The following is an 11,699-nucleotide window of genomic DNA, read 5'->3' on the forward strand; positions in this document are numbered from 1 at the left end:
TCCCAGAGCTCAGTGTGGTGCTGTAAAGCCAAAACAAAGATCTCAGTCCTGCCTCCAAAGGATGCAGCTTCTCCATTGTTTGTCTGTCAGCAGTCCCCACCCCAAATTCAGGATTCTGAGTATTAATGAGATTTAAACAGCATTTTAAACGGTCTGCACAAGTAAAGAAATGTGGTTTCTTACAGCATTCATGTGTCTTAGAACCTGTGTCTCAGGTGGCAGTGATGGTAATCCTCTCAGACGTGTCAGTGTATGTCTCATGTTTTATTTATATATATATATATATATATATATATATATATATATATATATATATATATATAGTCTGCTTTGATTAGGGTGCTAAATGACATTCTGGTGGCATCTGACTCTGGGTCTAGGGTACTGCTGCTCCAGCTAGACCTTTCAGCGGCTTTTGATACGGTCGATCACCATATTTTACTGGATCGGCTTGGGTCTTGGGTTGAGGGTGACGGGGGTGGCGCATAAATGGTTCCGCTCCTACCTATCAAACCTTTCCATCTCTGTACAGATTGGTGACTGTGCATAGTCCTGTCTTCCACTGCCTTGGGGGGTGCCACAAGGTTCTGTTCTTGGGCCATTGCTGTTTTCTATCTACCTTCTGCCTCTGGGCAATATCCTGAATCAGCATGACCTGAGCTATCGCATTAACGCTGATGACTGTCAACTATACGTAGAAATGGATGAGAAAAATGCAGGCTCGAAATTGGCTGCATGTTTAGATGACGTGAAGGCCTGGCTGGCATCCAACTTCTTAAAGTTAAACGAAAAGAAGTCTGAGTTTATTGTTTTTGACCCCCGCAACCACCATGGCTCTCACACTGTTTGTGTCCTTTTAACCCTCAACCCCAAACAGTGTGTGACGAGTCTCGGGGTCGAGCTGGATGCTGAACTCACAATGGCCCCACAGATAAACTCCATAGTGAGGTCTTGCTTTTATCAGCTTTGCCGCCTTACTCGCCTCAGACGAATCCTGAAACGGAGGCAGTTGGAGTCAGTCATCCTTGCCTTCATTACCTCTCGCCTGGACTATGCAAGCGCCCTCCTCGTTGGTGTTCCGGTATCCGCCCTGAATCGGCTGCAGGTCGTCCAGAACGCTGCTGCCAGGTTCTTGACGAGTACACACCGACGTAGCCACATTACCCCGTCCTAGCACGTCTTCACTGGCTCCCTGTCATTTTCAGAGTGCAGTTTAAGTTACTGACCTTTGTATTTAAAGCTCTCAATGACCTGGCACCTCCCTATCTCTCTGACCTGCTCACTCCATATGTGCCCACGCGCACGTTGAGGTCGGCTGACCTTTTGCTGCTGCACACGCCGCGGATGCGATTCAAATCGCGGGGTGAACGAGCATTTGTCCATGCTGCCCCAAAGCTATGGAACTCATTGCCCATTGGAGTTCGGCGGGCTCCATCTCTGGCGGTGTTTCAATCTCGTTTAAAGACCCGCTTTTACGCTTTGGCTTTTAGACAGTGACTCGTTTTAGTGTTTTATTGTATGATTGTTTTAATGTGTTCTTAGTATTCATCATGTTTTATCTGCATTTGATTGGGATTTTTATCCTCAGTTTTAGTTCTTTCGAATGGTTGTGTTTTGTTTTAGTCTGTGCAGCACTTTGGGCAGCTCCCATGCTGCGTTTTAAATGTGCTGTATAAATAAACTATGCTATGCTATATATATAAATATATATATATATAATTTACAAAAAGTGCCCCCAGTCCTGTATGCTTACTGTGAGAATTAATTAGGGTGTCGGTATGTTTTATTTTTATACAATGTGATTAAATGACCTGAAATAAGGAAAGGCTTAACATAGGCTTGTACGGTAAGAGGTTCTTTTAAGAAGAGTTAGAAAATTGAAGTATTTTCCCTAATTCACAAGATTTAGGTTGTGTGTCTTTTTTTGTTCTAATTTAAAGCCAGTGTAATATATCCCAGTGAACCCATCTATAGTTGTATTTTTTGTTTTTATTATAGCTTAGATCTTTTCATTTGAGCTTTATTTCAAATGATTTTCATGTCCAGTCTGGTTTATTTAGGGGGAGAAATGGTCCTGTCGTTCTAACGTAGAAGACTAGAGCAAAGGAACTTCTTCATGGACAGAATGCATGAAAGTTGATGCTGGGCTCTAATCAAACCAGTACTTCACTTTTGGCTCCAAATCATCACTAAAATAACGTGATCAACAAACAAAAAAAGGAAAAATATCGTTAAAGGGATTTTATCACAGTCCTCTTGGCTAAGATACATTTTTTCTTGTCTTCCAAATAGCCTGCCAGCAGCTAATGATGCACATCACACATTCATATTGGTTCATGCTCTGTGGTGAAACATGCTGGATAGTGGATGTAGAAGACGAGGGTTGGACACCACTCCATATACAGAAATCCAGTCATGGATTCTCTGTGAGCAGGGCCTTTCTACGTCATTTTAACACATAACTTGGTTTCACCTAAATATTTAGTGGTGTCAGTCAGGAATAAGAAACTAGAAATAAAAGATGGCTCTGTTAAAACTCTGTATTGATATTTATATCCGTCTAAGGGTAAATAAATAATAGATTGTTGTCTATGATTATGTAACAAAGAGTTCTGTTTACTGTGTTCCAGCTGTTTCGGCGTGTTGCAGCGGCTCTGCCAGGGATGGAGCGTATGCAAGAAACAAGCAAAGAAGGCAGTATCCTTTGTCCATCCTACATTATGAGAGTGTTTTGCTAAAATCGTAGTAACCGCCTCAGTTCAATGGTTATACGTTTATAATGATCGTCTTTTCAAAGTAAATGAACTGTCAGAGTGGGATCTGCAGGCTGTCAGCCACCTGTCTAGCGGAGAAACTCCATGACCAGCTTCTGATGTCTGCCTTGTTCAGACGGACTCCATCTGCACTTTAGTCCCCAGACTACGGCCTGTTTGCTTATTAAAACCAACAACAGAGTATAAAGCTGTCCGACGGAGCTTCTGCAGCATGAAACGCTCGTCAGCGACACCTTCTGTCCCCTGAGGGACTAGGCTTCACCTGCAGAAGCTGTTCAGGTGCTGCTGCATGGCCAGAGTAAACCGCCACTCTTTAAGGTGTAGGACTAGATCTTTATCTGACATGTTGTGGATGGCTCTGTTCAGTGTGTTTCATGTGAAGTTACACCGTGGTTTCACAGCGTTACGTCTGCCTCAAAAGGCTGACGGGATAGTAGTATTCTTACGGTTTCCTTCAGATTTTTGACTTGTTAAAAATAATTTTGTCATAAAGAGGAAGACCGCTGAAACCAAAGATTTATAACCTCACGATGACCTTAGAGAATCGATGCGTCACCCTTATATAGGACTGTGTTGTCAACAAGCGTGTAGTCCTCTAGGTTGGCCAGGGTTCGCCCACTCAGAGGAATATACACGTCTGTGATGCTTAAAGGCACTGATGATGTTCCTCTGCCGCTTCCACAGGATTATTTATACGGCACGCTGAGGACACTTTAACATCTCTGATCACTTTCATCCTGCGACTGTTTGTCCCTCAGAAGCAGCAGTCCTTCATATCCTCCTCAGCTCCGGAGAGCGGAGCTCCATCTCTATGGAAACTGTAGATGAGTTAGAAAATTGCTTTTGGTTCGACCATGTGCACACAGCTCTGTCATCACGGCGTCTCTGGGGGTCCTGGGGAACGCAACCGCGTCCATCGCACTTAAGTAGAGCCGAGGAATGCTGCTGCTCAGCCCGGGCCGTAGCCTGAACATTATTATTATTATTATTATTATTATTATTATTATTACTACCATCTTCTTCAGATCACTTTTAGCTGGTTGTATCTGCTTTTTGTCTCTTCTTTTGATCGGGCATAATGGATGTGGGGGAGCTGTGTATGGTGGAGGTGCAGTGATGGGTGGATGAAGGCTGATGATGCTTCCTCAGCTGCTGACACATCACTGAGGGCATGTTGCTCTCTTTGGGACGCAGAAGTAGTTTGTGTGCATCATACCGCTACGATGCGGTGAAAAAGAAGTGGTTTTCCAATTATTTATTTTATTACAGGAAAAACTCAACCGACGTGACTGTGTGAAAATGTAATTGAGCTTCTTTTTCTAAATTATGAGCTCATTGTGATTAACCACGTTACTAAAAGCTGTTCCCCTAGCCTCACCCAGACAGGATTACTACCAGACCTGCAGAGTGTAGAAATCTATAGAAGTGGCCTGGCAGCATGCCGTGGGCCAAAAGATGTCAGAAAGCAACTCCTCCTGCCCTGATCTAATGAAATTAACAAAGGGATGTGTGGAGGCAAGCTTTGTTTCCTTAAAAACCTTTCACTTCTGTGAATGCTTTTGACCATTGGTACGTTACTCTCCTCATCCGAGAAGCCAAAGAAGTTCAGTTGCCTTCATTCGGCCGTGACCTGGGAGGCTGAGAACACTCGCCAGATGTGTGTGAAAACATCACGAAGGCCCATCTCACTTTTCCAAAAACAGACTTGTGACAGAAAGTCTATTATATTATATTATATTATAGTATATTATAGTATAATATATTATAGTATATTATATTATAGTATATTATATTATAGTTTATTATAGTATGTTGTATTATAGTATATTATATTATAGTATATTATATTGTATTATATTTATTATAGTATAGTATATTAGTTTATTATATATATATAATATTATAGTATAGTATATTATAGTATAGTATATTATAGTATAGTATAGTATATTATATTGTATTATATTTATTATAGTATAGTATATTAGTTTATTATATATATATAATATTATAGTATAGTATATTATAGTATAGTATATTATAGTATAGTATAGTATATTATAGTTTATTATATTATATTATAGTATATTATATTATAGTATATTATATTGTATTATATTATATTATAGTATATTATATTGTATTATATTATATTATAGTATATTATATTATAGTATATTATATTATAGTATATTATATTATAGTTTATTATAGTATAGTATGTTATAGTATAGTATATTATATTGTATTATATTATAGTATATTATATTGTATTATATTATATTATAGTATATTATATTATGTTATAGTATATTATATTATAGTTTGTTATAGTATATTATAGTTTATTATAGTATATTATATTATAGTATATTATAGTATAGTATATTATATTATAGTATATTATATTGTATTATATTTTATTATAGTATGGTATATTATAGTTTATTATATAATATATAATATTATAGTATAGTATGTTATAGTATAGTATATTATATTATACTTTATTATAGTATATTATAGTATATATTATAGTATATTATATTGTATTATATTATATTATAGTCTATTATATTATATTATAGTATATTATATAATAGTATATTATTTTATAGTATATTATAGTATATAATATTATAGTATATTATTTTATAGTGTATTATAGTATATATTATAGTATATTATGTTATAGTATATTATATTATAGTTTATTATAGTATATTGTATTATAGTATATTATATTGTATTATATTATAGTATATTATATTATAGTATATTATTTTATAGTATATTATAGTATATAATATTATAGTATATTATGTTATAGTATATTATATTATAGTTTATTATAGTATATTATATTATAGTATATTATATTGTATTATATTATAGTATATTATATTATAGTATATTATTTTATAGTATATTATAGTATATAATATTATAGTATATTATAGTATATAATATTATAGTATATTATGTTATAGTATATTATATTATAGTTTATTATAGTATATTGTATTATAGTATATTATATTATATTATAGTATATTATATTATATTATAGTATAGTATATTATATTATTTTATATTATAGTATTAAAATATTCTGTGGAGTGGGACAGGAGTTGTTTGGTGATGTTTGCAGCTGACCAAAGCTTCCGAGCTCTCTGGACAGGAGCCAGTCTACATGGCTCGTGCTAAAAAACGGTGCCCTTCAAATGGCTTTGTGTCACGCTGGAGTGTTACCGTTACACATGAAAAAACACTGATCCTGGAGCATTTAGAGCCTCACTGGGGTTGTTTTAGACACATTTACAGACTGCATGTAGGCCACGCTTTCTGTACTCCCTTAAACACCTGCTGCTGCTGCCGTATACACCACCAGGTCAGTATGGAGACACTCTGCTTGTTCTGGTGATGTGGAACAAAACAACATTTAAAATGACTCCCTGAAGGTTCTGCTGGGTTAAACGGTGATTCTGACCCAGTGTGCGGTACCGCAGCAGTTTTAACTCGTTCGCAGCAGCACCAGCATTTGTACTGGTTATTAATCATTTCATAAACTATTAAATACCACCTACACACATCGTCAGGAGCCTTTTTATGGATAGACATGCTTGAATTTAAACCGATAAACTACTTGAAGAGGAAATTTGTGGATTTATTGAAGGTTTTGATAACTAGTCAAGTGATACTTTACATTACCACCATCTAGTGGTGGTGATGTGGTACTACAGCCTGTCACGAATCAGTCTTTCTAGCATATTTTTTTGCATCGTTTTTCTGTTTGTGACTTTGTTTTTTTCAGCACACGCGCCTGTAGCGTCCTTAACATTGTCCTCCAGTGATTGACATCAAGCTGGACAAACCGCAGGAGCCCCAGACCACCGAGGGCGGCTGCTCCTGTTAATGCCCACTGTCCGTCCTGGAATACCATCCACGTGTCACACGCTTATTATGTTGCTTGCCATTGGTTAACCTGCTGTTGACTTTGCACGTTCAGATCCTGGTTTCCTATTCCAACCACAAAAACGATTGGTTGGAATCAGCAATATGTGAAATTGGGTCTCCTTTGTCAACAAAACTGCCAAAAAAGTCTAAAATATAAAAACATCCGCCCCAAGTCTCATCTGAGTATACATTTATATGTAGAAAAGAAAAGTTTGTTTCTTTGTTTTGTATTTTCAGGAAAATCTTTGTTTTTTCCTCCTTTTTTTTAAAGAAACATGCAAGTTTGCTCTGGAATTGAGAGCTAACATGCAGACAGGACAAGAGCAGCAGCAGAAATCGTGCTCCTGTCATTTCTTCCGTCTATCGGATCTATACTTCACTTTTCAACCTTTCCAAGCCAATCGCAGCGTTCCTGCCTGTAGCTCCGCTGGTACTGTTTCTGTTTGAGACGTTGCGGAACAAAGTGAGCTGTAACATCCAGAGTATCTAATGCATGCTAGTTGTGAAGCACAGGTGCTGCCTACCTGTGTACATGAGTAAAAAAACAAACACAATTGTTAATATTCCACCAGTGAGTTGATGCACTCTCTGCAGTTTCTGTTTACATGACTTGAGAACATTGTTTTGCTGTGTGTGTACTTTTGTGCTTTCTGTACAGACAGCGTTCGAATGCCGTTCCACTGAGGGCCACTGCCACACCGCGTCATCCTCGCATCACAGCGCTTTGTAGGACACCTCCAGTCGGGAGGATGTCAGGTTTTCTCCGGCTGCTGTGGTTAATCTGGTAGTTTGTTGTGTCGGAGAAACGTGGACCCAAAGTTCTCTGTGTGGTGGTCAGACAGACCCTTAGTATGGTAAACATCTCGTTTCCTGACTAAAGACGAATTTGCACATGTAGACCTTTCAGGTTGTTCTGAAATGGAGAGAAGCTTCGTTAGAATTGTACAGTCGCTTCATTCAAAGACACGTGTGATTGTTAGAGAAACTCTTAGTCTGTTTTCATTCTTTTCTTCTTTTTTTTACTGCTGCTTGTGTTTTTAAACGGACTACTGAAGTTGATGTTTTTGGAATTGTGCTTTCTGCTCTCCCTCTCCAACGTTCTGGTGGTGAAGTCAGCCAGAGTTGAGAACACTACTGAGATTTAACTCGTCTTTGTTGTGAAAACTTTATTGCACTTTTTAAGAACACGGTTTAGATTCGGAGTGAAAGAAACTAATAAAATAATTCTGCTCCAGAGAATCAGGAAATTCTTGAAGTAGAAGTCGTGCTCATGAAGGAAGCACGATGGGGAAACGTGGTGATAAAAAGACGGGTTTGGTTTAATAAGTCATCTTCAGCATAAAACGGGATGAAGTTCACTTCCCTCGGCTACCTACCTGTACATCATAAGACCTTTGGTTTCTCAGAAACCTTCAGCTCTCCTCACCACACAACCTCTTACGGAGTTTTTTTTGAAGGAGATATTTGTTTTGTTCTATTAAAGCATAAAATGGTTCATCTTTCTATGGAAACTGCGTTGTACTTGAAGCTCCTAAAGCAGAAGAGTCCACCTGATGGCCCATTTTAACTTTCCATGGAAACTGACCAAGTCATCCTAGTCTGTGTGTAGGAGGATACCACGCCTTGCAGGTGTGTGTGTGTGTGTGTGTGTACAGTCACAGTTTAGTGCAGCAGACCTGGGTCTTCATCCACACTACAGAGATCTAGCATGTCTCTCCAAATGATTAATAAACCTCTTATTACCAAAGTTATGCACGAGCCTTTTGTGTTTATTGTAATTCTCACACTCTCCTGCTGCTCTGAGGCCTTTTACACACACAGTTCTTTGCTGTGTTGTTGGATTTTGTTGGTTTGTGGGTGCAGACTGTAGAGCTTCACGTAATAACTCGATTAGATGTAATCTCCACAAAGAGAACCGTAATCCTAGTTCCAGTCCAGAACCTTTGGTACGTGGTGGAGCGGGAGATTCCCATCGTGGGTGGTGCTGGTGATGATGCTGTCCTGTTGATATGGACCGGAACCTCTGAGGAATGTTTAATTGTAGAAACTACGGGGTGAAGAATTAAGGCAGGTATGAAGGTAAACGTGGTTCCAGCCTGGTAAACCTGCAGGTAGTGTGGAGCTTCGGTTCTGACCCAACTGCCTGTATTCTCGGCTTTATTCAAAAGCAGGATGGAAGAGCCAAATGTTCCCCCTCACACTGGCCAGGCCTGGATTAACGCCTAAATGGGAGAATTGGGTCACTGTGTTTTAATGGTCCACCGAATCAGCAATCCAGTATGGCCACCTCTGGAATATTTGGAATGGTGTTGATTAGATGACCACCACACCCTCTTGAATCTTATCACGATTGCCTCACAACAGAGACTAACGACCATGACGGCTCATCAGGAGGTAGGGAGGAGGGGTATTCATAGGCAGTTTCTGCTCATTAGGCAACAATATACATATACAGTTTATAAGCTTGTCTCCCATATTCCAGTCAGAATTGACAAAGCTGCTCGGATGAGAAGCAAAACGTCTTCAAGAAACCAAAGAAGTCCAGGCACCTTCATTCAAATCTATTTGGATTATCATGACCTGGATGACTGAGAACCTTCACCGGCACAAAAATGACTGTTTGAAATTTAATCATTTTTCTGAAATGTTTGTTTCTCAGATTTGATGCAACTGTTGGACGCGAAGGCTTTTTAAATGAAAAAGAACAAACAATCAGTGCAACGCAGAGACAGGCTAATCTCTCCCAGCTTTACCACAGGGACCAGTCTGATGTGCCATCTCAACATTTCATTGGCCTCAGCTCTGAATTTTGCACTCCAACAATATGCAAATGTGTTATAGATGCTAAACCTTTTTTGCTGAGGTCTTTCACATGTTGAGGTCAGAATGATGGCAGCCACTGTAATGTGATTTTGGTAGAAATCAGGTCTCACACTCGACCTCCTGAGACCTGAACCTGGATTTGAAGTGATTTAAAAGAAAAGAAATACATCTAACTGTTACTCTCATTAACAGAAACAAAAATATAAATATTAAAATAAAATGAAAGTTAAATTTGTCGCATTTCCTATGAAAAATAAAACAAAAAACGTTAAAAGTCAATATCAATATCATGTGTCAATAAATAAAAAGGTCTAAGATGAAGATGATAAAATTTTAAAAGTGCAAGGAGCCAATGTCCACATATGTGGACACGGCCCAAGGAGATTAAAGAGAAAACGTCGTTTTTACCATTAATTTCTGGAAAGATCCATCAAAGTGTTGTTGAAAATGAATGAAATGATGCCTAGTTGTTGGAAAATATTGGCGGCTTTGTAAGATAAAACCAGAAAAATCAGGTCTAAAATTCATCAGCGCAGGTCTAAACCAGTTTCCACCTACAGGAGCCCGTGAGGACAAAATGCATTTACTGCTTTGTAACAGAAACAGTTACAAAACTTAAATCATTCTTAAACATTGTTGTTTTACACATTAACCTCTTCACTTGTTGCCAGTGATGAAAGGGAGTCTGATGTGCTCGTTATTTCGCTGAAGTTTGCACTTCTCTGGGCTTTTTGACCCTAGTTGGCATCCATTGAGGTCTTACTCAACACAAAAATACTGCTAGCTTGTAACTACTTAGGTATCTACTGCCCCCTATCGCCAGGAAAAATACACACTTGCCACTTTGAGGACGAAAACGCGGCTACTTTGAGTGTCAAAATAAAAGACTGTAAAACCAAGATATCTGTTCAGTCTGGCCGTCTGGGTTACACTTTTATGTTTAGCCAGGCGGTCACAGACTCATTTGTTTACGTGAAGATGGCATTGCAGTTATTTCCAGCCACTAGAATCATGAAAGCATCTAAAGTTTCAATCAAAATGTATTTTTGAAGCAGATCAATTACTTATAACCATTGTGTTTTACCATCTGTCCAGAATTCAGCTGGTCCTTCTCATCCATTCTCTTAAAATAAAAATAACAGCTCACCCTTTCAACTCTGGGACACGAATAAAAACAAACTACTTCAGCAGCACTGGATTTAATTAAATGGATTAGTTTTCATAGAGTTTGAATAGATTTTATTATCTAATGACACAAATATGTTAAATATTGCAGAGGAAGAAACAGATTTGCACAGGAATGTGTTTTTGCTTAATGTAGTTGATCTGGGGAAACATAATTGCACCATGCTGGTTATTGCTGCTGGGATGTGTCGTTATTCTATACCGCCCTGGTTTTACAGATGACAAACAACCACAGATGTTACAAAATTCAGTTTCATATGAGCTGGGCTTCACAAGAATATCAACTTCAACTTGTATTCATAGCATTCACAAATGCTGTTTTATGTTTTCATTTAAAAACGCATGTATGTGTGTTTCGGGGGGCAAAACTACTTTTATTTTAAAGAATTAATGATAATCTTCTGAAAGCAAGATCATTAATTACAGATTTAACATAGACTACCGTGCTAATGTCTTCCAGCCCTGCCTAGCCTCACTGGGAGCTGCATCCTCCTGTGTCCCACTTTCATCCCCGTGATTAGCACTTGGAGGACCAGATGATGAGTCAGCAAATGAATTGCAAAATTGAAACTGGTTCTTTGGCATTTCCACAACCCCACTTGTTCCCTGCAGGGTAACGGCCTTGCTGCTAACCAGCCCAGACAGGGAAGCATACAGCCAGCAAACCCAAGGCTGTGCATGTTTAGAGTTTGGACTGAGCTTCTTGACTGACTAAACACACAGATGTAACCCCAAATGTCAGTCAAACAACACGAAACTGAACAGAACAGAAATTTTATGTAAGAAAAATAACTCATGGCAGTCAGACATTGTTGAGTTGATAATAATAATAATAACAATGATAATAAACAATCAAACTGATCTGGACAAAAACATGTTTACCCTAGAAACAAAAACTGTGTGAAACTAAGGTGTGTCCTGTAATCAGCATCACAGGTGTCTTCAGTCTTGTAATCAGTC

General features: G+C 38.2%; 1 protein-coding gene across 3 annotated transcripts in view; it reads left to right on the forward strand.

Moving 5' to 3' along the window:
* rab6ba (RAB6B, member RAS oncogene family a) overlaps positions 1 to 6,909 on the forward strand; it is a 76,896-nt gene extending 69,987 nt beyond the window's left edge. For all 3 annotated transcript variants that reach the window (XM_015976414.3, XM_015976415.3, XM_015976417.3), the window contains 2 exons: positions 2,631 to 2,697; positions 6,626 to 6,909. In XM_015976414.3, the coding sequence (XP_015831900.3) occupies positions 2,631 to 2,697; positions 6,626 to 6,690 (132 nt within the window). In that variant the 3' untranslated portion in view covers positions 6,691 to 6,909. The remainder of the gene's footprint in view (positions 1 to 2,630; positions 2,698 to 6,625) is intronic.
* The last annotated feature ends 4,790 nt before the right edge of the window (positions 6,910 to 11,699 follow it).

The sequence above is a fragment of the Nothobranchius furzeri genome, chromosome 16 (genome assembly GCF_043380555.1).
Source record: "Nothobranchius furzeri strain GRZ-AD chromosome 16, NfurGRZ-RIMD1, whole genome shotgun sequence".
Taxonomy (NCBI): Eukaryota; Metazoa; Chordata; class Actinopteri; order Cyprinodontiformes; family Nothobranchiidae; genus Nothobranchius; species Nothobranchius furzeri.